General features: G+C 48.7%; 1 protein-coding gene across 1 annotated transcript in view; it reads left to right on the top strand.

Moving 5' to 3' along the window:
* The window catches only part of PRKDC (protein kinase, DNA-activated, catalytic subunit), a 3158350-nt gene that overhangs the window by 826385 nt on the left and 2305853 nt on the right, over positions 1 to 26112 (top strand). The window contains exon 39 of the mRNA XM_078687323.1: positions 15525 to 15692. Coding sequence (XP_078543449.1) covers positions 15525 to 15692 — 168 coding nt within the window. The remainder of the gene's footprint in view (positions 1 to 15524; positions 15693 to 26112) is intronic.

Genomic DNA, 26112 nt, shown 5'->3' on the forward strand with positions numbered 1-26112 from the left:
GGTATGTCCACTTGTAAAGCTGGTTCCAAGCGATGTTGCACCTGTCACCGGCAAATGTCGGTGACAGACCCACATTTGGCATGTCTCTAGTGCCTGGAGTGCGATCATGACACAAAGACCTGCGCCGATTGCCACGCCATGCATCCCTAGGCCTTGAGGGAGCAATTCCTCAAGCTCCTCACAGCTCGATGTCCAATGTTGCGGTGGTCCAAATATCGGTTGAGAGAAAGGCCCCAGGATCGGTGGTGGAGCCACTCCAGGCACTTGTTGTCAAAGTCGCCAGGGAAAATGGGTAAGTCCCACAAGCGGGAGAAGAGGAGGAAGTTGAAGAGGCCTGCGACTTCGCCCTATCTGTCGAAGTCTTCTGACCCCACAAAGTAGTGTCGGCATTCGAGGCCTGGATGCCTTTGGGAAGAGGATGTTCTCTTCTGCCAGCCTGATACTAAAGTGGGTGAACAGTGTGTGCCTTTTGGGCCAATACTCCCTTACAATCTGGGACATGGTTGCTCAGTTGCTGCGTGTCATCTCGGAGGAGGCCTGAGCCATACTTTCCCAAGCCATTGCTAACTGGAGAGATGCAGCTAAGCTAGCCATACGCCATCACCAGCACGCCTGGACATCCATAAGATCAGACTGCTGGGTTCTCCAGATTGTCCAAAGGGTCTGCTCCCTCCCCTTTGTGACTACCCCTCCACCCATCCCAACTACTTGTGATAGGATGACCGAGGACCACATATCCTTACTCTGCCAGGAAGTGGCAGCTCTCTTGGCCATGGTATCACAAGTAGGGCATGGTTGTTATTCCAGCTACATTCTGGTGCCGAAAGAGTATAGTCCTTTGTCCTGTCCTAGACCTTCTTCCGCTCAATCTCTTCTTGAAGAAGGAGAAATTCAAAATACTCACACTCACTGAAGTCCAGTCCGCTCGGGAATGGGAGACTGGATGGTAGCGTTGGACTTGCAGGACGCACATTTCCACATTCCTGTTTATGCCTACCCACAGGTGTTACCTGCGGTACATGGTGGGCCACGAGAACTATTGGTTTGCCCGTGTTCCCCTTTGTCCTTTCCAGTGCCCCACAGTTGTTCACCAAGGTGATGCCATTGATTGCAGCTTATTTGTGGAGATATGGGGTGCCAATCTTTTCCTATCTCAATGACTGACTGTTGAAGAAGGGCTTGTCCCAGGCATTAGTCTCCTGCCTCCAGATTGTAATGAACCTCCTGCACTCGCTGGGGTTCAGTATCATCATGCCAAAGTCACACCTGACCCTTTTTCAAGCACTACCTTTCATCTGAGCCATTCTGGACACAGTGCAGTTTCGGGCTTATCCTCCCAAGTGGCGAGTCCAGGATATTCAGACTATGATACTTTTGTTTCAGCCTCTCTCCTGGATTTTGGTGAGCCTGATTCAGGCTGATGGGCCTCATAGTCTCCTGCATCCTACTAGTGACGGATGCCCATTGGCATATGTGAGCTCTGCAGTGAGACCTGAAGTTTCAGTGGGAGCAGCATCAGGGAATCTCTCCGACCTGCTCCAGATCTCAGAGGCACTGCAAAAGATCTGCAGTCGTGGCTGACGAACCGTGATTGGGTCATTGGCAGACCCCTCTCCCTTCCCTCAACCATATCTAACTGCAGTGACAGACGTGTCACTCCTATGCTCTGGGGTCATCTGGACATGGTGGAGATCAGAGGTTTCTGGTCTCTAGCAGAAACTGGACTCCACAACAACCTGTTGGAGCTTCGAGCAATCTGATTTGCATTTAAAGCCTTTTTACCCTCCATCATGGGGATCCTAGTGCAGTTACTCCTGGACGACACCACAGCCATGTGGGACTGCAACAACCGGGGAGGCATTATGGACCCTCTGTCAAAAGGCATTGCGCCACTGGACATGGCTGGAACTTCAGGGCATTTCCTTGGTGTTTCAATACCCGATGAGCTCTTTGAATGGCAGGGCAGATGAACTCAGCCACCGATGCCTATTGGATCACGAGTGGCGTCACAATCCGGAGGTGGCCAAAGGTCTCTTCCAAGAGTGGTGAGAGTATTGGTTAGATCTGTTCACTACTGCCAAAGAACATGCAAAATCAGCAGTTTTGTGAACTGGAGTTTCCAAGGTAGCTCTCGCTCAAAGACGGTTTTCATCTAAAGTGGAGCTCAGGTGTCCTGTACACATTTCCTCCTTTACTACTCCTGCTCAGAGCTCTCAAGAAGATCAGTAAGGACTGGGCTCAAGTTATTTTATGTGGCTCCAGATTGGGCATGGAGAGTCTGGTATCCTGAGCTAGTGAGCATGTCCATCCATCCTCCGACCAGGCTGCCTCTTCAGGACAATCTTCTGTCGCAGCAGGGGGAGAATCCTGCTCCCGAATCTATCAGTGCTCCTCATTAATATGTTGAGATTGAGTGGCGACAGTTGACAACCTTTGACCTTCCGTTCTAAGTCTGTTATGTCATTTTGGCAGCCAGGTGTCCTTCCACCAAGACTGTCATTGGGGCACGTTTGTGGCATGGTGTGCAGAAATTCAAGTTGACCTCTTTCTCCTTTCACAGGTTCTCTTGTTTATTCTCACCCTGGCCCAGCAGGGCTCCGCATTTGGCCCATTAAAGGGTTATTTGTTGGGAATATCAGCATTCCTGTGGTTGCCAGATCAGCCTTCTCGTTTCAAGTCCCCTTTTTAAAATAGTTTTCTGAAAGTTCCTCAACATGTTTTTCCGCAGCCTCTTCAGTGGGACCTCAACCTGGTTCTTACCTCTCTGATGTGTGCTCCCTTTGAGGCACTCCATAACTGTCCAATCAGACTTCTTAACATCAAGACAGCCTTTCTTGTGGCAATAACATTTGCCAGGAGGGTTAGCGATTAACAGGCCCTATTGGTGAACCCACCTTATGATATATTCTACCTGGACAAGCTGATCCTTCAGAATCGAGCATCGTCCTTGCCAAAGGTGGTGACCCCGTTCCATGTAGGCCAGTCTGTCACCCAGTCTGCCTTTTACACTCTGCCTCCCCCTTCTAAAAAAGAGGAGCAACTCCACCTGCTGCATCCAAAAAGAGCGCTGTCATTCATTTTTTAAAATTCTTTTTATTAGAGTTTCAGGTACAACAGAGAAGTGCACATCTTCAGTTTGGCATGTTTTTCAATAGTTGTGCATTACAATTCTTATGAATGGAAACATCAGTAACAGCTTGGAATCCATTCCATTTCCCAGCAGCTTACTATATTCCTCTCCTATTTCCCGTTTTTGACAATGGTACTGTCCCTTAGCCCCGCCCATGACATTTCACATGCTCAAGTGCTCTGCAGGCAGGTGTGTTCTTATATTAAATCTCGGTTAGGTTCCTCTCTACAGCTGGTACACTGTGTCATTCCTTCCTCACATGGGTCCTGTGTTTCCCGCCCCCCCGCCACCAACGGTAGATATGTACTTAGGGGATCCCAAATATCCTTCGGTCTAGAGGTGATGGGGAGAAGTTCTGCATAGGCTAGTGACTGCTTCTGCTAAGATATGAGATCCTGGAGCCAGTCCTTGAATTAAAGGGGCCCGTCTCCTACCCCATCTGCAGGCTACTTTCCGTTTGGTTTACAGTAACCCCAGCACTTCGTATTTTCTGTAGGCAACTTCTATCTCATCCGTATAGCCCAGCAGCACCGTGATCGGCGATGCAGGCAGGGGTGATCCTATCATTTGTCTCAGCATCCTAAAACTTGCTGCCAGTATTGTCTAATGGCTGTACACTCCCAGGCTAAGTGTAGAAAATATGTGCCTTCCCTCCCATAACAGTTACATTTATTATTCTCATGTATCTGAAACTATTGCATCTTAACTGGCATGTAATATAATCGGTGGAGTTACTTAGAATGTATTATAGGTAAGCAGCTGCTGGCAGAGATGCGTCCTGTCTGCTGATGGCAATATTTCCATTGTTTGTCTGACAAGGATGTGCCCAGCTCCGCCTCCCAATGCGCGAACCTGTAGGGACACCCTCAAGCGATGTCTGTGTGCTATGATATAGGAGGGAAACCACGTGTGTAGGATAGGTGCATTGAAGTAAGGTATGTATTGGATCTAAAGTTCTGCATAGGCTAGTGACTGCTTCTGCTAAGATATGAGATCCTGGAGCCAGTCCTTGAATTAAAGGGGCCCGTCTCCTACCCCATCTGCAGGCTACTTTCCGTTTGGTTTACAGTAGCCCCAGCACTTCGTATTTTCTGTAGGCAACTTCTATCTCATCCGTATAGCCCAGCAGCACCGTGATCGGCGATGCAGGCAGGGGTGATCCTATCATTTGTCTCAGCATCCTAAAACTTGCTGCCAGTATTGTCTAATGGCTGTACACTCCCAGGCTAAGTGTAGAAAATATGTGCCTTCCCTCCCATAACAGTTACATTTATTATTCTCATGTATCTGAAACTATTGCATCTTAACTGGCATGTAATATAATCGGTGGAGTTACTTAGAATGTATTATAGGTAAGCAGCTGCTGGCAGAGATGCGTCCTGTCTGCTGATGGCAATATTTCCATTGTTTGTCTGACAAGGATGTGCCCAGCTCCGCCTCCCAATGCGCGAACCTGTAGGGACACCCTCAAGCGATGTCTGTGTGCTATGATATAGGAGGGAAACCACGTGTGTAGGATAGGTGCATTGAAGTAAGGTATGTATTGGATCTAAAGTTGGTGGTTCATAGAGAAACAGATGTCACTGCTTTAAAAATCTGTCTTAGCCTTACATACAGGAATAGATCCGTGGGCGCGGACTCTACCCCCTGAATAAATTGTTCTAGATCCAAAAAAGTTCCTTTGGTTTACAGGTCCCCCCAGGTCTTAATGTTAACTTTTTGCAACAGTTGTCAGCAATCTGATTCTTGAGTCACACCGAGATCTGGATACCAGAGTAGGTGTAACAAAGGCAAATACAGCATCGGTGTAGCCCGCTTCTTAGCAAGTCTCTACCAGGCTGCAGTGGTACATGCTACCATAGTGGGGGCTACATCCCTTTCCTGAGGGCTTTACGCGATGAACCGTGTTAATGGAATCTAATCCATATAACCCTGCTCAGTGGCAAGGTACGTCATATAAGGGGGAGGTCGGAACCAATATACCGCGAAGTGTGCCTGTGCACATGAATAATATCTGATAGAGACTACTAGCCGCAGATTCCTTCATGTAGAATTATCCCCAGGCGTGGGACTGGATCTGGAAACTTTTTTGCCACAGCATCCTTGCGCGCCACGGGCAGGGCGACATCACGCGACTCCGCCCAGGCGTCGTCCGCGTACGTGACGTCAGCGAGGTCACATAAGCCCCACCCCGGCGCGCCTATGTCCGTTTTTTCCTCTTCCGCGTGCAACGCGGATCCAGTCTTACTGTGGGCCTGTTTTGGGCCCTTTTTTCTTCACCATTGTCTTTACTCTTGGTGGAACAGTGTGCGAATGCCTTCGGACTTCTAAAGTTGCAGGTCGTGTGGGCGTCTTATGTCGGCGACGGACCCTCACCTCATTTGTATGTGGTGTTTGGGGAAGGATCACGGAACCACTGATTGTGAGGCGTGTCAACAGTTGAAGCCGAAGTCGCGTCGGGAGCGCCGCATGAAACTAATATTGGCGCGTCTCTCCAGGTCGATCTCCTCCTCTCGATCAGCTTCGTCAGACGGCTTCAGATACGGCCGTGGTCGTTGTCCTCGTTCTTCTCTGATGTCGCAAGAGCGTCGCTCCCCGGTGGGTAAGTGTCGCAGTTTGTCCCCGGGGGGCTGGTGTTCGGCCTTCCCGGGGTGTGGGCTCTTCGCGGGTGATACAGCCCCGTGTGTCGTCCCCCTATCCACTGTTTCCCGGTGAGGGGGCACCGAGAGTCCAGATAGGGACATAAGCAGCAGCCTTGTGGGCGTCCCTGGCGTCTCCTCCTCTTTCCCCTCCTGAGGCGTCGGCGGATCCCTTGCCTCGTGTGGGACCTCCGTGGCGCCGCCGGCGGCTCCGGCGCCGACTGGTTCGGATCCAGGCTTGAAGGATGTGGTGCTGTTGGGGTGCGGCCCCTCTAGGGTCCCTTCTTCAGGCCTCGGCGCCTCTGCCTCACCTCAAAATCCCGCGGGAGTCCCTGTGGTGTCGCGGGAGGTCGCCGGGGCTCGGGTCGCATCCTCGAGCCCCGCTTGGCCTTCTGGGCAGGTAAAGGCCTCGTTCAAGGATGAGCTGACGCCGCCAATGCGCCGGTGTCTGCTTCGGGCAGCGCCACAGGGGTCGGTGACCTCTCCTCTTCTCGCTCTGGGTCGAGGTGGCGTGGGGACTCCTCGTCCCCATCAGGGCCCTTCTCGTACCTCCCCACGGGCGGCTGCCTCGTCGGAGGGCAAGTGGGACGTTGATTCGTCCCTGGTGCCACTGCATGGGTCGCTGGACCGCCTCCACAACATTCTGGGCCGAGGCTGGCGGAGGACTTCGGGTCACTCCCCCGGCTCCTCTCGACCTTCCACGCAGGCGGCGGCCTCGGCGGAGGTCGAGTCGGCGCCGTTCCGGCGCCGCCCCTTGGCCGCTCCGGCCCCACTCCGGTCCCTGGTGCAGTGTGACTTGGAGGAGCCCTATCCAGTCTCTCGTTCGGCGCCGGATGGTGCTGGCGTCCTACCTCAGGGTGCAGACTCCACGGCTCCACTCAGAAGTCGTGTAGCGGAATCTTCTTTGGACGCTCCCTCTTCTCCGGAGGCTGGCTGCATTTTGGTGTCCTCTTCCCCCCCCCCCCCCGAGACTGGCGGCCGTGTGGTGTCTTTTTCGCCTACGTCATCAAGGGGTGGCTCCCTGCTTTTTCTGAGGCCGAGGTGCTCATCTGAGGAGCAGCAGGTCACCCATTCTTCAGTGCCTTCTGGCTTCCAGGTCTGGCCTTTGCCCGTCCCGCTTGGCTTTGGGGATGGCTGCCGTAGTCTGCAGCCGTCACCCACGGAGGAACTGCTTTCTTCTCTGCGGGGCCCTACAGAGGAGGGTGCGGCCTTCGCTCACGCGGTGTCCACGGCTGTAGGCATTCTGCGCATGGGGGACCTGATTGCTCTTTTCCTGGCAGACCATCTCTCGGAGGTACTCCACCAGGGCTCTGGTGGGAGGGAGATCTTGCTCCCCTTTGAGGGTTCGCTCCTTTCTTCCCTGATGGGGGCTTGGAGGCGTCCCGCCTCGGGGGATTTGGTGCCTCAACACCTTCTGCACGACACTTTCCGGCACCGCGTGACCCAGCGTGCCTCTCCCTCCACCCCTCTGCTGCCAGTCCACTTTTGCGGACCGCCTTCCCCTCCCTGCCACCACTGTCGACTCCGCCGTCCCTGGGAGACCCGCTGGCTGGACTCTTGGGGGCGCAACATGTTCGCCTCAACCAGTGCTGCCCTGCTGGGCCTTAACACCTTGTGTGTATTGGCGAGGGCCTCCTCTTGTTTGTGGGACATGGCTGAGTCTCTGGGATCCGCGGCTTCCCAGGACACTGTTCAGATGGTCTTATGGCATCATGCTTTGGATGGCCGGGAGCTATCGGTGTTTATTCTTCGCTCCGGACATCTCAGAGGTGCTGGGCCGGGCCATGGCTTCCTCAGTCGCCCTCCGTCGCCATGCTTGGCTTCGGGACGGTGTGTTCCCTGAGAATATTTGGGAGCGGGTCAATGATCTTCCTTTTGATGGCAGCCTGTTGTTCCATGCTCCGGCTGATTCTGCCATCCAGAGGTTCCTGGCGGGGCTCCGTCCTCCTCCTCTGCCTTATTCTCCTCCTCAGTGACTGCTGAGTTGAGCTGGGTTTGGGCCTTTTGGATGCTTTTGCTATAGTTGGTATTTGCTGGCCATTCCTTATTGGACTTTGGCATTGTTGGCTGCTGGACGGCCCTTGTTGTCTCTGTGTGTGTGTGTGTGTGTGTGTGTGTGTGTGTGTGTGTTTTTTGCTGGAATAGTTACACAGACTTGGCCCTGAGATTAGGCCTTCTGTTTTCTTTGGGATGATGTCAAGCCTTCCCCTGGGTTGTTTTTTTCCCTGTAACGCTTTTGCTTTCTCCTCTGCTGCGGAAGTTCTTCCAAAGAGGGTGCCCGTGTTTTGGGACTCACCGTACCCTATGTGGGGTAGTGGTAGCTGTGTTATAGCTATGCTCTACTTGGGAGTGCTGGTTACCTGCGGGTGCCTGTTCTCCATGGCGTTTCTGTATGTTGCTATTGCTTTTTGAGGTTGTGTGCGCTGCCCTTGTAGTAGTAGGTCCAGCCATTTCCTCTCCTTCCTGCTCTTGTGCGAAGAGCTGGGATGCTTCAGTGTCCTTCATACCTCTGGCGGCTTATGGTTATAGCTACCGTTCTGGCTGGCCTGTTGCCTTCCCTCTGGGTGGGCTCGCCTCTTCCTTGGGCCCTCTGGGCTTCTTGCTCCTCTGCCTGTCCTGGTGTTGGGTGGAAGCCCGGTTGCCCTGGGGGTGGAGTGGGGTGCTTCGGCCTCTCCGGCCTTGACCATGGTTCCTCTATTGTGAGTGTATGGGCCTCCACTCTTCCTTCTTCCTCCTACATCCCTTCTGGGGCTGCTGGTCTTTGGCTTGTGGGGGCCCTCTTACCTGGTAGGGACGAGGTTGCTTCACTGTTGTACAGGTCTGGTCCCCTGTGGGCCATCGGTCCTGTCCAGACTGGTGGGGTCCTTTCGCAGGCCCTCCTTCCCCATGGGTATTGCTAGGGTATCTATTCTACGTGAAGGAATCTGCTTCTAGTAGTCTCTATCAGATGTACGAGTAACTTACCTACGGTAACGATGTATCTGGTAGAGACGATTCTAGCCGCAGATTCCTTAATGGCCCGCCCTTCCTCCCCTTTCTGCAAGGACCCCTGGGCTGGTCCTTGGTACTCGCCTCCTGATGGGGGGCCATGCCCTCTGTGGGTACCTTCTTTTGCACTTGACGGTGGCTCCATCTGGTGGCTGTTCTTCCCCCTCCTCCTTGGTTTGGGGAGGTGGGGTTCAAGTGTTCATGTGCCTCCCTGCTTAGGTTGCTCCGGGTCGGGGAGGTTTATCTCCCTTCCTCCCTTCCTCTTGCTGCTAGGGGCCTGACTCCTCTACCACCTCTGAGTTGGGGCCCTCTGATTGTGCCTTACCCTTGTTTCTGGGGTGGTGAATGCCCTCTATGTTAGGTGGCTGGAAGTTGGTTGTTTCTGCCTGTTGAGAATGTCTCCCCTTCCTTGTTTCGGGGTGTGGTTGTAGGCCTGCTGCATGTGACATGGCCTTTATGCATGTTACCTATCTCCGGGGGAGATGTGGGAGGTGGCTGTCTATGTATTGGCAGGGTGGCTGTTCAGGGCTATGCTCTGTTCTTCGCTCTTTCTCTGTCTTTGGACACTGCGGTGTTGTACTGTTTCTATGGGGTTTCTTTTTTGTATACAGTTCGCACTCTGTTCCCATGCTCCCAGTTTTTTATTTGGTGGCTCTGCGATGTGGTGCGGAAAAGTTCTCCGAATGAAACTGGCGTAGGCACGCCGGAGTGGGGCTTATGTGACCTCGCTGACGTCACGTACACGGACGAAGCCTGGGCGGAGTCGCGTGATGTCGCCCCGCCCCCGACGCGCAGGGTGCTGTGGCAAAAAGTTTCCGGATCCAGTCTCACGCCTGGGGATAATTTTACATGAAGGAATCTGCGGCTAGAATAGTCTCTACCAGATGCATAGTTACCGAAGGTAAGTAAATCGCACGTTACTCTGTCGGAGGCTTCAAAGGCAGCTTCAATATCTCCCATTTTAGCCTGGGCTGCTTCCCCCCCGCCCCTAAATGAGTTGCATCAACTGTGATTTCACAGTTTTGAAAAAGTGTCGTCCAGCGTTCTATGGTATATTGATAAAAAGGTAGAATAGTTTAGGCAGGATTACCATTTTGATCAGGGATATTCTCCCTGCCATGGACAAGGGTATGGAGATCCATTGTGTGATTGAGTTTGATAGGGTCGCCAGAGCTCTCAAATAGTTAGCACGCATGAACTCTGCCTTATCCCTTGAAACCTTTATCCCCAGATACTTCACTTCTGAGGTGCACCATACAAACGGTAATCTGGGTAGCATAGGGTTGGATAACCTCGATGAGGGGTAACATTGTGACTTCTCCCAATTAATATTGATCCCTGATATCTCTCTGAAAGCGATAAATGCGCGTAGTATGGGATTGGGGCTAACCTGTGGGTCCCGAACATATAGTGTGATATTATCTGCGTAGAGACACCAATATATGTCTAGTAGCATAGCAAATTGCATGTTCTCTGTGGTGTTGGCGCATCTTAGCTGGCAATGGCTCAAGGGCCAGCGTGAACAGGAGGAGGGAAAGTGGGCAACCCTCTCTCCTGTCGCGCAAGATATGGAAGGGGCTGAGCTCATGCCATTAATAAGTGCCCTCACTTGTGGCTAATGGTATAGCAGTTCTATCCACGAGGAGGCATTCCCATTTGCTTCAGTACCACCACGAGGTAATCCCATTCCACAGAATCAAACGCCTTGGTGACATCTAAAAAGACTGCTACCAAGGCTATCTCAAGGTCTACATCTTGCATCAGCGATAAGAGGGTGCGGAGATTGTGCGATGTTGCACGTCCAGGGATAAATCCTGCCTGGTCGGGCAGTACAAGAGAGTCCATGAGGAGGCTCAAGCGGCTAACCAGCACATTGGCCAGGATTTTAACATCACAATTAGGGAGAGCGGCCTATACTATTCGCACTTAACTCCTGGCTTTAATAAGGAATGGAACACTGCCTCTCGCATGGTTGGGGGAAGAATACCTGTATCTCTGGCTTCCTTATACACCTCTTTAAGTTTGGGGGTCAAATATTCCATATACGTTTTGTAAAAATAATCTGGGTTTGGAGCTCTACCTGATCTCAACTGCATCACCGCCATTCTAATCTCATCCTCTTTAATTGCAGTGGATAGAAACTCCCTCTTCGCCATCCCAGGGTCACCTCTTTCCGGTATGGGCCATTTCAAGTAGTTGCCTTCTCTTTTTAGTGTAAAGGGAGGAATAGTATGTCATGAATGCTTGGAGTATGTTGGGTGTGTCTCTGTGGATTGTGCTGTTAAATTCTTAGATTGTTTTTTAATCAGAAACGCTTTGCCTCTTACGTATGTAGAGTAGGAGGCAAAGTATCTGTGTTCCGCCCTTCGAGCAGCAAAAGAAGGAGTCTTCAAGGGCTAAGATGTGTCTCTTTTAACATAGTGATTTGAATGTTGTGTCTGTCTAGATAGGCTAAGACATGTCTGCATTTATGTGGATTTGCCAGCCCCAAGACGATCAATGTCACAAAATGAATTTTATTTATCCCGGCGTCCTGTCATGGAATTGAGAAGAGGTGCATCAGTATTCCCAAGTATCGATTGCATGCTAACAGGCATGTGTTGATCAATAAACGTACGTTCCAAGCTGTAACATGCACAATGCATCCAGAAGAATTGATCCCCCACCTCACCTCTCTCACAGCGACAACCCAAACTTGCCCCCCCCCCCCACACAACAGTAACAAGAGTAGGATACTCATTTCTAGGTGCGGCTCTACTACGAACATTTTGCAGCAAAAATCTATGAAGTGCTTCAGCAGAAACCAACCTCTTGAAGGGCCTATAGGGGTCGTTCCCCACCCCAATCCTGCAACCATATGAGGACAGTGGAGCGAGTGGAGATGGAGAGTAGTGTTGGATAGGTTAGAAGAAAGAAGGTGAATACTAAGACAAAGATAGAAAACCAAGTGATCTGGTAGGGATCTCCTTATGGGGTAGCACCAGAGGGCACAGCAACGCTCCCCGCAGATTCGAAATGGAGGGGTCTTATGGCTGTCACAGTGAGCTACTGCGAGAATTTGTACCTCAATAAAAAGACTGGCCTTCATCATTCTATCTTACTCAGTTTGTATCCCACTGGGAATGTAGAGTATAACAGTTACAAGTCACTAACAGCACAGTAGTTCCCGTAGAAGCAGAGGCCTCCCCTAACCTGTCCATCCATTGGCCACAGCTATCCTGGCTCCGACATCGGTGATGCTGAGCGTGCAGGTGAGCACATTGCGCCCTCTCCGGCTGAGCCGCGGTTGACACGCTTCAAAAAGTCATCCACATGCTGCAAGTTGGTACAAAAAGGTTGCTTCCATTGGTGAGTGACCCATAGATACGCTAGGTACAGCATTGCATAGTCGATTTGAGCCTGTTGCAGTTTTCTCTTCACCAGCACAAATTTCCTCCTGGCCTCCTGAACTGCCATAGTGAAGTAGGGATACATCGCTCTGGGGTGTCCTTCAAACGTAAGTTGTCGCTTTTCCCTGGCCACATGGAGGGCAACATAGTGATCCCGGTAATTGAGGAGCCTGGCGACGATTGGCCTAGGGTCTGCACCCGGTCGAGGCCAGGACCCCAGCAAAATTTGTGCTCTCTCAATCACCAACTGTGCAGAGAAGGTGTTGACTCCAAAGATAGTCTGTAGCATGCATTCAGCGTATTCCTCCATCCACCCAGTATTTGCGCTTTCTGGGACGCCTTGCATGCGCATATTATTACATCTTGAGTACGTTTCTAAATCTTAATTTTTTTGCAGCAATGACTTTTAATAGGTGCTCCATATTCAATAGTTGCTCCTTCCTGCTATCCAATGTGTCCTCCAGCTCAAAAATTCTGTGTTCCGCTTCTTCAATGCGGTTGTCTGGTTTCTCTAGCTTTTGAGCAATGAAGTCCGTGTGGGTGCACATAGAGTCGATTTTTGTCTCAATTGACGTGGGACTGTTTCATGGTCATCAGGAGGGATTTCATGTCATCTTCAGGGGTCTGTTGAGTAGTAGAGGATTGTTCCACCATGGTTTGATCTATGTCACCTTGCTGGGTCCATGTCGTTTTGCAGGGTTCAAATGGCAGCCTGGCCCGTTTCCCCTCTGTACTGCCCATAGTCGACCCTTCAACGCTCAGCAGAACTTTCAGTTGTCTCTGCGTGGTTGGCCAAAGGCTCCCAGTGAGTTCTCCCCCTCCTGCCCAGCCTCCTGCAGGCACCCCCAGTCTGCAGCGGTGGGGAACCAAAGCAGGCCACCCCCTCCCACAGTCAAAAAGGACGCTTTCTGCAGCAGGGGATCCCCACTTGAGATTCCCCCCCACGACCGGCACAGGGCCCTTCTCGTCCCAGCTCGGGCCGTGTTCATCTGCACATGCAACAGTCTTTCATTAGGGGTATGCCCCATGTATGTGGTATCCCAATGCACCTGCCAATTGTGTGCGAGGCCCTTCACCGTGCAGCCTGCAGCCCCTCAATCCTTTGCATCCTATCCAGTCCTCAATCCGCACTCAAGGAAGGTGCTTGCCAGCAGTTGAGCGGTGTTTTTCTCGGGCAGCGCCCGCCTCCATTTCGGTGCCACTTGTCTGGGTTGCAGGCCACATGACTTCAAGCTCTTCTCAGCCAAGGGCGTCCCGTCTAGGGTCTACTCGCAGCAGCCGTGTGCGATCACACGGCCATGTCTCACAGTCTCTGTGCAGGGAGGCTCCTGGTTTCTGCAGCCGGGTGGGACGACCGAACAGTCAGCAAGGCGGTTCCGGAAGCCCAACGGTACTCAGGGCTGTGCGGCCATCATTTGGGTCGGTCGCAGTGGGTCATGGGGCAGGATTGTCCTTTATTCATCCCGGGCTGCTGGAGCCACACACAAGTGCTGCCATCTAGCGTGCAGGCTCTCTAGCACCCAGAGTGTTTTCATTCTACCTTGACTCCACAAAGTAGTTCTGATTAGACAACTCTTTGTGGGGTATGTTATAGCCCAGAATGGGAAGGGGGTACAGCAACAGACCATCTCATGATTGATCGTGCTCTGTATCAAATATTGTCCAAGAAGCAACACCCTGAGGACTTGCGTGCTCATTCCACCAGCGCTAAGGCTGCAACCACTGCATTAGTGTTCAGAGTTCCGTTTCTGGATATTTGCCAGGCAGCAACGTGGGTGTCTCTGCACACATTTACCAAGCAGTCCTGCAGGACTTTCTTGGGGAAGGTATTGCTTGGGTGTCTATGCTAAGGTAAGGAATCTTCAGCTAGAAGTCTCTATCAGATGGACAAGTTAATTACCTTTGGTAATTCCCTATCTGGTAGAGACTCTATCTAGCTGCAGATCCCTTACTGGTCCACTCATCTTCATTGCTCTGTGAATGGATTTCTAGATTTAGGGCTGTTCCCATTTCAGGGCCCTACTTTCACACACCAGTGGTAAGTACTCTTCGTGGCTCTACGCTTTTGGCATAGAAAGTAGCAAACCAAACAGACCGCGCACTAGGTTGACGCCTATATGTAGTCACTGAGCTGCCCAGCACCAACTACCGGCAAGCAGTGGTACGGCACATGAAATATTTCCAGATCCAGTCTGACACCTGGGGATAATTCTAAAGAGAAGAATCTGCTGCTAGATAGTCTCTACAAGGTAAGGCATTACTGAAGGTAAGTAACTTGTTCATTACCAATTACAAAATAAGTAAGCAATCTAAGCTAAAATAAAACAGCAGCTGTTAAAAGCAGTTTGAAAGCTACGGAAGATAAACAGGACTGCTAAGTAATGCAGTCAAAATAATGAAGTATACACAAATGATCTCAGGAATGCTTAACTTTACAGTGTTTGCATCCTGGCTTTCATTAAGTGATCTGTGGATGCTGGGGAACTTAATGATGCATGTGTATGTGTTACTGATTTGACACTTAGGGATGTATAGGCAAAGGCTGCCAATCAATGAACTAGAAACTTATTTTTCAAAAGCCCATGAATGAAATGCCCTTGGTAGTTCTGTGAACAAACATCGGAATGGATATGTAATAAATGCATCATGCAAGCTGCAAATTCAACTTGTCTGGATCTAGTGAAGAGGTGGGGAGTTCTCAGGTAAATGCACCAGAAACATTATTACTAATATTAGTAGTTTATTCATCTTGATGGTAAAGTCAATTTTATTATGTGAAAGGAGTGTCTGTTACAAATGGGGCTAAGCAAAGATTTTACAGGGGCGTTTGATTCAATTTGAGCAATCTGCAGCTTTTTCCTCAGTCTTGTGTCCCTTGAAAACTGTTTAAAATCTCATGCTTATTCTTTATTTTCCACAGAACTTTATTGTTTGTGTTTGAAAATGCTTTGAGCAGCAGACCATTACAACGCTAAAACCCCCTTAGCTATGGTCATAACTTGTATGTAGAAACCTGTGAGTATCACTGAGACCCATCAATGTTAGAAGATTTACAGAGGTTCAGAATCTTTAACTGATTGATTTGTTTATTTATTAAGAGGTTTTGCAAAGCACTACAAATCTTTTTCGGTTACTAAGTTGAAAAGGCACTCATGAAAAGTATTCTTTTGCTGAAAGATGGTGAGAGTAATTACTATTAATACTCCTTTGGATAATTAAGTAATGATCTGTGGTTGCACTCTAAAATGTTTTAAACGTACTCCTTGTGTGTGTGTGCCTTAGCAGACCACACAGGAGAAGAGTAAAAGTATGTAATTATGTGTTTTTGTTATTTTCTTAAGCTGCATATTGATTTCCAATGTTTCCTAACTTCTTTAGAGCCAAGCAGTGATCATTCTGCCATTTTTCACCAACCTTACTGGAAGCAAACAGAATGAATTGAAAGAGTCTCTCGACCAGCTTGTGGCTTTTAATTTTCCTATGAAGTCTGATGAGTTTGCAAAAGGAACTCTAAAATACAATAACTATGTGGACTGTGTTAAAAAGGTCAGTATTGAAAACTTTGCGTAGAACAACATTGTGTCAGGATAGATGATTTTACTAATATATCTGCATTATGCCAGCGTTTTCAATGGCTTCATTGCAGTTCTTTATAAGCATTATATCCTCTGCTTATTCTTGAATTGGGAATTCTTAAATCCCACCATGGGAAACACTTCACTCCTCACACTGTCCTTTATGGGTCTTCCAAGTGTATCAGTGGGACTTGGTGTTCTTTTTTACAGTAAGCTCTACAGCTGAGATTAATATATGGAAGCTGTCTAGTATTTGGAAGCTGTCATAGTATTTCTCCAGAAGGGCTCAGACCCAGACAAGGATGACATTGGAAATAAAACCAGATATTTCTTAAAATTATCCTGTTTCAGCCTTTAGTATTATAGGCAGAGGCAGAACAATTGTTCTTACAAAATGTTTGGGCAGTCCAGGAATGTACCAACCCAAACTACAGTAAAGTTAGTGTAATATTCAAACCATATTTCTGACTAATATGCACAAATAGCCTCAAATAGTTGATGAAAAGAAAGATAACAGGGTAAGTGGGTAAAACCTACTGACTGGAAACATAAAATAATTATCCAGTCATCTGCAGAGTTTCAGGCTCTTGAGTTGCACTCAGCAGCCAAATGGGGCAAAGCAGCAGCATAGGGGTAAATAAGGGAGCATGCCATATTTCAGCCATAACAAGCTCCTTGAAAAGGGAACAGGGAAGCTAAATGTATGAATGTAGGATCTGCTTTCATGGTTACACCCACTTTTTGCTGGTGTCATTCTGTTTTTCTGACTACTTGGACTGGGATCCTGCTAATCAGGACCCCAGTCACTGTGCTACTTCCCTAAATGTGACTATGGTAAGTACTTTGGTAACTTCCCAATTGGCTACTGGTGTACCCTTCTAAGTCCCTAGTATATGGCACTAATCTACCCAGGGCATAGGTACACCAGGGGTCTCCCATGGGCTGCAGCATGTAGCATGCCACCCATCAGAGACCACTCAAACTGTGACTACAGGCCTGCCATTGCAGCCTGTGTGAACTGGTGCTAACACCACTCACAATAGATTTGTTTCATTATATCTGAGGTCACTGCACTTAAACCCTATAAGTCACCCCTAATGCTGGCCTTTCAAACCTGAAAGCAGGGTGCTAGGTTAGTGTGAGGGTGCCTTGCATGAGCAGGACACCCCCTACAAACCCAGGAGTCGATTCTCCAGGCTTTGTAAGTGCAGTCAGCCATTTTATACATATAGTGGACATCAAGTCAATTAAGAGAGATCTAACTATATATTGGCTGCCCTGGAACCTGTCATGTTTGTTATTAAACTTTTTAGAATCCTACCCCAACACGGATTCCATTGTTGGAAGTAGAATCCCATGTACTGGGGGCTGCTCTAGGGAGCCCCCCTGTATTTCCGGTACCAGCCTTTCATGGTCGAACAGCAAGCTAGTGCTGTTGCTGACCACAGACATCATTCTGCCCTCCTGCTGCTAAGCTGATTTTGAGCAGGGGAGGTGAGAACAATAGGTTTCCTGTCACACGGAGGCGTGACCACCTCCCAGACTGGACTTAGTGTACTGGGCTGGGGTCCGGCGCTTGCCAGCGCCACCAGACTGCTTTGAAGGGCACATATGGTGCCCTCCTTGCATACTCCAGTTGAAAACAGTTCAGGGAGCTGTTGGCTCCCGCTCTTGCCCGAATCTGGACAAAGGACATGGGAGTACCCTCCCCTTTATCCAGCCCATCCTCTGGGAGGGGTCCCTGAATCGTCCCAATCCTTTCCCTAATGTACTTAAGGACTTACCTGTGGGTGTAGCTTCAGATTCGTCGTGGGACAAGGTTCAGAACCGAAACCACTTCTTCTTCAACCATCTGGGCACCTTTGACTACGTTGGACTTCACCTGGAACCGAGACTGCATCAAGGAAGACTTCTGTTGCTCCTGTCCTGGTCTTGTTGTCCTGCCAGTCTTCTTCTATGTCGTCTGTGCCTGTGCTTCATCCAGGTTCTTCTTCAGGCCTGTGGGCATCAAAGACACCCAAGGTAATCTCCCTTGGAGTGAAGGAGTCACTCCCCTGCATCTGCAGGCACTGCAACAAAGCTGACCGTTCTGCTTCTCCTGAGGTCCCTCAGATTCCGAAAGGCTCAGCAACACAGGTGGTGGTTCTGCAACTCTCTCGAAGCCTGCACTGTCTTCACAGCAAGTTTGAAGCCAGTATCCCTTGTTGAAACTTCTGAAACAGCACCCCTGTACACCATGTCGACTTGCTGTTGCCAAGGCTAGTTGATTGTGTCCTCCAGAGATCTTCGGGCTACAAGAAGCTCCAGCATCTCTTGCTACCAAGATCTTCGTCCTCACTGCATCCTCTGCACCTTGGGACTTCATTTTGGTGAGCTGCCGGAGGTCCTCTGGTGACTCCTGTGCCTTCAGCCTGCGGGTCCTCTTAAGGGTCTTCTTTGGCATCAGTGGGCTCCCCTGCTTGCTCTGGCCTGCTCTGACTCTCCTGCATTTGTTGAGTCCTCTGGACCTTGGTGGTCCCAGCATTGCACCTTCTTCGTTTACTATGTCTGTTGCTGCTGCCAAGGCTTGTTGGTGCTCCCACCGGACACCGACCCCCCTGGTTCTCAACTTTTCGACAGCTCGTAAATGGCTCCTGGTCTTCCACAGTGTCGCCTGGTCCTCGTAGCTGCAGCGTCAAAAGTTATAGTCAACTCTCCTGCATCTTCTGTCATCAATGGTCATTGATCTTTTGTACCTCCTGTTCACTCCCGAGTGGCATAGACTCTGTCCCCTCTACTTGCAGGTACTTCTCTTCAAGAATCCATCCTTGGGTTCCACCTGACTCCTTCACCTTCTTCTCCAGCGGCATCATCACTGAAGGTCCTCCATTATGGTGTACAGCGGTTTCCGACGCACCTATGCACCCAGCTTCCCTGGTGTAGGTATCTTGGTTCCTGGGGTGACTCTCCAGCCTTCCATCTTCCACGCAGTTTCTTCAGGGTCCACTGGGAAGGGTCCTTCTTAAAAACTGCAACCGTGACTTCCCCATTGACTTGCACTGAGTACGCATCTGTGTTTCCACTCAGCACACAACCTCTGTGGGGTTCCTGGGTACTACCTTGGGTACTTACCTTGATGGTTCCTTGGGTCCCAGCTCTTCTGAGTCTTCTGGGTCAAGTCTTGACTTTGGTCGCAGTTCGCATTCCACTGCTTTAGAATATGGTTTGGTCTCCCCCTGGACACCACTGTGTATTTGTGCTTACTTCCCTGTTTCCTTTTAAAATATTGTGTGTATTGTGTTGATATCTCCGGCTAGGAGATATACTAATGTGTTAGTTAGTGTGTATAACAAATATAACTATTTTTATAACTACACTGTGTGGTTCTTTTTCGTTTAACCTACACTGCATGATTAGTTCTGGTAAAACAACTGCTTAACACTCATACTGGACTAAGCCTGAAGACTTCTCGCCACAGCTACCACTTAGAGAGCTTTCAATGGTTGTCTTAGACCACTAAAATCACCATAAGGGTAGTCTGGATTAGTGCAAGGTGCATCTCGTAGAGACATCTAGCTGCAGATTCCTTAACTTAGAATATCCCCAGGCGTTAGACTGGTTCTGGAAATCTTTGTGCAGCAGCACCCCAGCGTGCCGGGGGACAGCGCCACACGACCCCACCCTGACATCGTCCACGGACGTGACATCATCAAGATCATATAATTCCCTCCCGGCGGGCTGACGTCAGTTCACTTCTTTTCCGCGTGCAACGCGGATCCGGAGTAAGCGGTTCCTCTGGCCTGTTTTTAGACCCCTTTGACGCTTCGCGTCTGGAACAGTGTGCGATGCCTTCAGGTTTTAAAACGTGTACCTCCTATTCACTGCAAATGTCCGCAATGGACCGACACCATATCTGCATGTGGTACCTGGGCAAAAACCACGACTCGACGGATTGCGACGCCTGCTAACACCTCAAGCCGAATTCCCGGTGGGAGCGCCAGATGAAGCTGCTTTCGGCTAGCCTGTCCAAGTCTGAGTCATCACAGCCTCTGACCTCTTCGGCGGCAGGTCCTGGTGGCAGTGGGTTCATTTGCGACATAGGTCGCTGTCTGGTTCCCGGGTGCGTCGTTCACCCCTTCAGGTAAGTCACAGCACATGTTGCCGAGGTCCTCGACCTCCCTTCCTTCTGTTTGTGGCACTAGTTCCTGGACTTCTCCGGATGTGCGCCCCGGGAGTCGTCCCTCGACTCGCCGGCGGGTTAGTCTCCGGCGCCGACTGCGCCCCTTGCCTCTAGGGATGATGGAGATATGGCATCATCAGGGCGTGACCCGGCTGGGTCCCCCTCTTCGACCCATAGCACCCCTAATGCACTGCATAGTCCAGTGGGGCTCCCTGTGGCATCGCACGTGGTTGCTGGTGCTCTCATCTTTGCTTCGAGCCCACCTCGGCCTTCCGGACAAGCGGAGTCGGAGCCTGTTGTGGTGGAGGCAGAGTCGGGGCCGTAGGCTTGCCTCCCTGTCTCCGGCACCGTTCCCTTCTTCGGAACCGGAGCCTGTCATGGTTGAGGTCAAGTCGGTGCCGGACGAGGCTGTGTCGGTGCCGGACGAGGCTGTGTCGGTGCCGGACGAGGCTGTGTCGGCGCCAGACGGGGCAGGGTAGGCGCCGACAGAGGTCGCCCTGGCGCTGCCTCTATGCCGGATTATTGACTCCTCTCCGGAGGCTTCCGGGGGGAGTTCGGCATCGCCTTAACGTCCGGCGGTGCCGAATCTGTCCTTGCCTCTCCCCCTTGGAATTTGTGACACCGGCGGACTCCCCACCTCCTCAGGAGCCCCATCAGGACCCTCATTCGTCAATGGGGCTTCCTTCTTTTGGACATTGGTCTCATCCTCAGTTCATTGGACAACCCCTTTGGGGTGGGAGGCTTAGTTTACAGCCCTCACCCAAGGATGAGTTGCTGTCCCCTCCTCGGAGGGCTACCGAGGCCGGTGCGGCGTTCATATGAGTAGTCTCCTTGGCCACCTGTGTTCTAAGTATGCAACCACCTTCGGTCCTCCTGACTGTTGACCCTCTGCTGGATGCCCTCCACCACGGGTCGGGCTCGGCCAGCTTCCGGTGATCCGGTGCCTCGTCCTATCTTGCACCACCACCGTCCTGCTCCACGTGATCCAATTTGCCTATTAGTTCACCCAGATGTTCAGGGGTTTGTTCTACAAGCTGCTTTCCCTTCCTTGCCTCAGCTGCTGCTTCCGCCCTCCCGCGAGTCCAGATGGCTGGAGTCGTGGGGTTGTAATATTTTCGCCTCCACCTGTGCAGCTCTTCGCTCACTCAATACAGTGTGTGTCTTGGCTTGGGCTACTTCTGCCCTTTGGGACTCTGCCGAGTCTCTTCTATCTTCCACCTTTGAGGGTGCTCGTGATGACCTCCTCCATCTTCTCCTTGACGGCCGTGGTCTGGCAGAATTTACAATTCGCTCAGCCCTGGATATCGCAGATTCCTTAGGCCAAGCTATGGCTGGTTCGGTTGCCCTGCGGCACCATGCTTGGTTGTGGGATGGCGTCTTCCCGGAGAATATCCGGGAACGCCTTGTTGACCTACCCTTTGATGGGGCCCTTTTGTTTGATGCCCATGCCAATTCGGCTGTTCAGCGCCTCCTTGGGGCTATCGCCCTCCCCCCATAGGTCTGTACTGACAGTAAGCCTACTGTGGCGGTGTTCCACAGGTTGTTTGTGTTCTGTCCTCTGCCTGTGGTTTACCCTAAGAGGTGTTCCCCCATTTTTCTTGGGGGTGTGCTATACTCCAAGTGGGGTACCTGTATGCTATTGTATAGCTCTGCTATGTGCCAGGCAGTCATGGAGGTCCCTTTGGGCTCTCTACGTCCACGGACGACATTATCTTACCGTTGCACGGTGTTCAGTGTCTTTTGGCGCGATCTCCTATACACCAAAATAGTGGTGTTTATGTTTTACACGTACAGTGTGGGCTTGGCACGAATCAGTGAGCACGCCGCACGGAAATTAAAAGTATTTAAAGAGACAAAGGAAAGAGTTGGTTAAATGAAGGTGTGCAACCCGATTCTATGTGATAATTGGCAATCTCCTATACGCCATGGGTTTCGCCTTACATGAGCCTTGCATATGTGCTTCATTTTCCTCTTTTGGAGGTTTTCCATGTATTTCAACACACTATAAAAGGCTATATATATATATATATATATATATATATATAATATATATATAATATATAGATATAGATATATATACCCCCCACAACGTCTCTCGCACACCAGCCGGCGATGCTTCAGAGGAAGGGAAACGGACACCAGTTTGCGTGGTTTTGGCAGGTCTTAATTTATTGAAGCCTTGTCAGACGCGTTTCGGATAACAGAGTATCCTTGATCACTGGCGGAAACGCAGTCCGCTTTCTATTTTTATGCTGTTTTTTTGTGATGCATTCACCCCTATCATGTGATACCATAGACATGGAAAATATACTAGCAGCACTTCTTTTGTTTGGACATATAACACTTAATAATGAAAAAAGTGTGTATTAGTCATACCAAATAGATCAATTTTTTGGGGAGAACTTGATTGCATTATTTGCCTGCGTAAATGGTATAATCCATACAGTACTATATTATTGTAAATTTAAAATCATACATTACCATAGTTTTTAAATGGTATATTTTAAGATAAAATGTCACATTTCATCATAAAATATTTGAGTTCGTACATATATGCCGTAAATAAATACATACATAAATACCATATTTGTTAAAAATGCAATTTAACAAATATCTCACATATTATAAAAAATTCACTACAGTACTTGGATTGATTGATACCTGAATAAATTCAGTATGTGCAAAACATCGCTATGTGCAAATAATTGATTGATCAAATGCATATCAAGTAATACCTGAGCAAAAAAAAGTGCCTAGATAGTGCAAAGGTTATGATTGTGCAAAATGTGAGTGGTGTTCTATATAAGTGAAGGGTTTTTGTATGTTAAGTTAAAAAATATATATAGCAAAGTCAATATATATATATTAAAAAATGCAACTGGTTGGCAGGGAAGAAGATATCTGTTTGTGACTATAGAATCAAATCTATAGAGTTCAAATTCATGTGTTATACAAGATAATGATTTTATAAAATGTTGTGAAGGTTCTCTGTGTTATTCAGCCCTTTTGGGTGCTTGCTGTCCAGTTCTAAAATGATTTTGCACTCTAATTGTCTTAAGCCCCTTTCCCTGTTGCCTCCACTAGGGTTTTCTGGGGTGGTTGCAATTACAAAATACTGGAGACAATTGAGGTCATTACCATGAACTGTTTTAAAGTGTCTGGCGACCGGGTACGCTGTATCGTTGTTCACTATTGCCCTGAGATGTTGCAGGATTTTGACGTGCACCTGTAGTTTTGTACTGCCTATATATCCGAGGCCACAGATGCATGTCAGAACGTATACAGCGTAATCGGTTTTGCAGTTGAAGTTGCCTTGGATTTTGATTTCATTAGGACTGAAGGGAGTTTTGTATTTGGTGGTGGAAATGCCAAATTTAAAAGCCCTGCATGATGAGCATTTATAAAATCCTTGTCTGGTTTGCAGCCAGGTAGTTGTTTTACTTTTAACGGTTTATGGGCTGCTGCGCACAATTTGAGATCTCATTGACACCCCTCTACGGAATGTAATTGTTGGTATGCTGGGTAAATCAGGGGCTAGTACTGCATCCGTCCGCATTATCGGCCAATTGCGATTAATGAAAGATTGAATTTGGCGATGCTGTTTGTTAAAAGTAAGGATGAGCCTAGATGTATTGGTTTCATCGATGTCGTCTGCGGTTGTGTTGGGGTGGTTCTAAAAGTGTTTCTCTCTGCCTCATAGGGACTTTGGTTAGGGCTTGATTGAGGGTAGATGTACTGTAACCCCTCTGTCTAAATCTTTCTAGTGCCTCTCGTGTGCATACTTCCTTTTGTTTAGTGGTGCTACATATTCGTTTTATTCTTAGTAGTTCACCGTACGGTATGCTTTTGATTAGATGTAGGGTATGGGCACTTGACGTATGAAGCGTTGAGTTGCCTGCTGTGGCCTTTCTGTGTAGCGTGGTGTTGATTTGCCCTGCCTCTACATAGATTCTCACATCTAAGAAGTCCACTTCCTTGTCACTAGTGTGCGAAGTAAATTTCAAATTGGCCATATTGTCATTGAGATTGTTGATAAAAACATTAGCACTTTCTTCATCCCCATACCATACAATAAAAACATCATCGATGAACCTGAGCCAATGCCTGACGTGTGGTGTACCTGTTTGAGGATCTGCTCCTCCCACCAGCCTACCCTTAAACAGGCATAACTGGTGGAGAAGCAGTATCCCATTGCCACCCCACGTAGTTGTTTGTACATCTGCGAGCCGAACATGAAAAAATTGTTATTTAGACACCATTTAATACATTTTAGCATGACCTTGTTGTGCTCATAACATTCTACTGGTTTGCATTCTAGAAAATGTTTGATAGCCTTGAACCCCACCTCATGGTCAATAGATGTATAGAACGATTCGATGTCCAGAGTTATAAGTCTCATGTTGGCATCCCACTCGATTTCCTTGATTTTATTCAGGAAGTCCCCTGTGTCTTTAACATAGGTTGGCAGGTCTGCTACCAAATCCTATAAGAAATAATCAACGTGTTGTGATAAATGTTCGCCAATGCTGTTAATGGCAGAAATAATTGGTCGGCTAATTTTCTTGTGGGTTTTTGTTACAAAATAAATGGAGTGGATTGTTGGGTGTTCACTCCATAAGAATTGAAATTCCTCGTTGGAAATCATACCATCTCGTTTGAATTGATGTAGATGTTTCCTCAGTTTTTCTGTAGCGTCTGCATAGTCTTTCATATTGGACTGTTTATAACATGCTTCATCACAGAGTTGTCTGTGGGCTTCTCTTATGTAGTACTTGCGAGGCCAGAGGACTATATTTCCACCCTTGTCTGAGGGTTTTACAATTACCTCATTGTTTTTACTGAGTTTGTCCACAAATTTGATGTACTCCATTTCAGTGTGACATTTTTTGCGTTGGTTGTGATTGAGACGGAAGTGCAATTGTTTGATATCTTCACAGATTCTCTCATGGTAGATGTCAATTGCATCTTTGGGCATTTGTGGAACAAAGGTAGATTTCTTTTTGAAGGGACTACTGCCTGCCCCTGTCTGTATTATGGCTGCTAGTTGTAATTGCTGTTGAGTTGACATGTTTGTGTCACTTTCTTCAGTTCCATTCGATGATTCTACTGAAATGGATTGAGCTGCCAAAAGTACCAGGATGTTCGTGATCAGTAGTTTGCTTCCCTTGGATTGATCTGTTGTTGCTGCTGTTTGTTTATTCGCTAGACCGATCTTAACTGTAAAAAATATGATCCGTTTGAGTTTGCGAATATAGTTAAAAATGTCAATCCTCGTCTGGGCGTAGTTGAAGTCACTTGGTGGGCAGTATGAGAGGCCTAGTTTTAGTATTTTTTTTTTCTTTTTCAGTGAGTTCCATATTTAAGTTTATAATGGTTTTGTCTTCTTTACTCGTACAGCTATTTGCGCCAATACCTTCTTTTTGGCCTTGAATTGGGTTTTTTGCGCCGTTCTCGTCTTTTGGCGTTTCTGCTTTTGCAGAGGGCTGTGTCGGTTTCTGTGGTCTTAAGGTATTGCGCCGGTCCTCGACTAAAAAATCGATTTCCTCACCCAAGTCCAACCTTCTAGTTTCCACATTTTCTTCTGATCTATTTTTGTTACTGTATTCAGAGCTCGTTTCGCTAGTTATGGAGCTTGTTTCCGAATTAACCTCAGTGGAACAGCCTGCTTGTGGTGCTTTTTGTTTGGTACTATCCATTGTAGGGTTGGATTTGAGTTTTTTTGCTGTGGCGTATTTGCGCGCAAATGTATATATTCGGCCATTTTCATAATCGGCTAGATCTCTAGCAAATTTGTATACCTTTCATTCTTTTATTTTCTCTTCCTGCTTGTTCAACCGGTCCTGTATTTCTTTGCGTGTTTTTGTTATATATTAGTTTGGTTCTCATTTGCCCAGTGCTTTATTGATATCAGATATTTCTAGTATTAATTCGATTCTGTCAGACTCGGCATATCTGATTAATATTCTCACAAGGTTCATAGAGGCCTCCAAGTTGCTTGTGCCCCACTGTGAGAAGTTGGCCTGATAGGTGATGTTTCCAATTCTGGAACCACCTATTATCAGACCAAACAATCCCTTATGGTGTCAGGTTGTAAGTCAACCTTGTTAGACAAGCTATCCTAGGGGTAGCATGGACTAAGCAGCCTAAAGGCTTAACTTAAGAGGTCGTGTTAAGCGAGCTGTTTTACCACATACAATCCTGTAATATCAAATGAAAGGACACCACACAAGTA

Source organism: Lissotriton helveticus, chromosome 4_1 (genome assembly GCF_964261635.1).
Source record: "Lissotriton helveticus chromosome 4_1, aLisHel1.1, whole genome shotgun sequence".
Classification (NCBI taxonomy): Eukaryota; Metazoa; Chordata; class Amphibia; order Caudata; family Salamandridae; genus Lissotriton; species Lissotriton helveticus.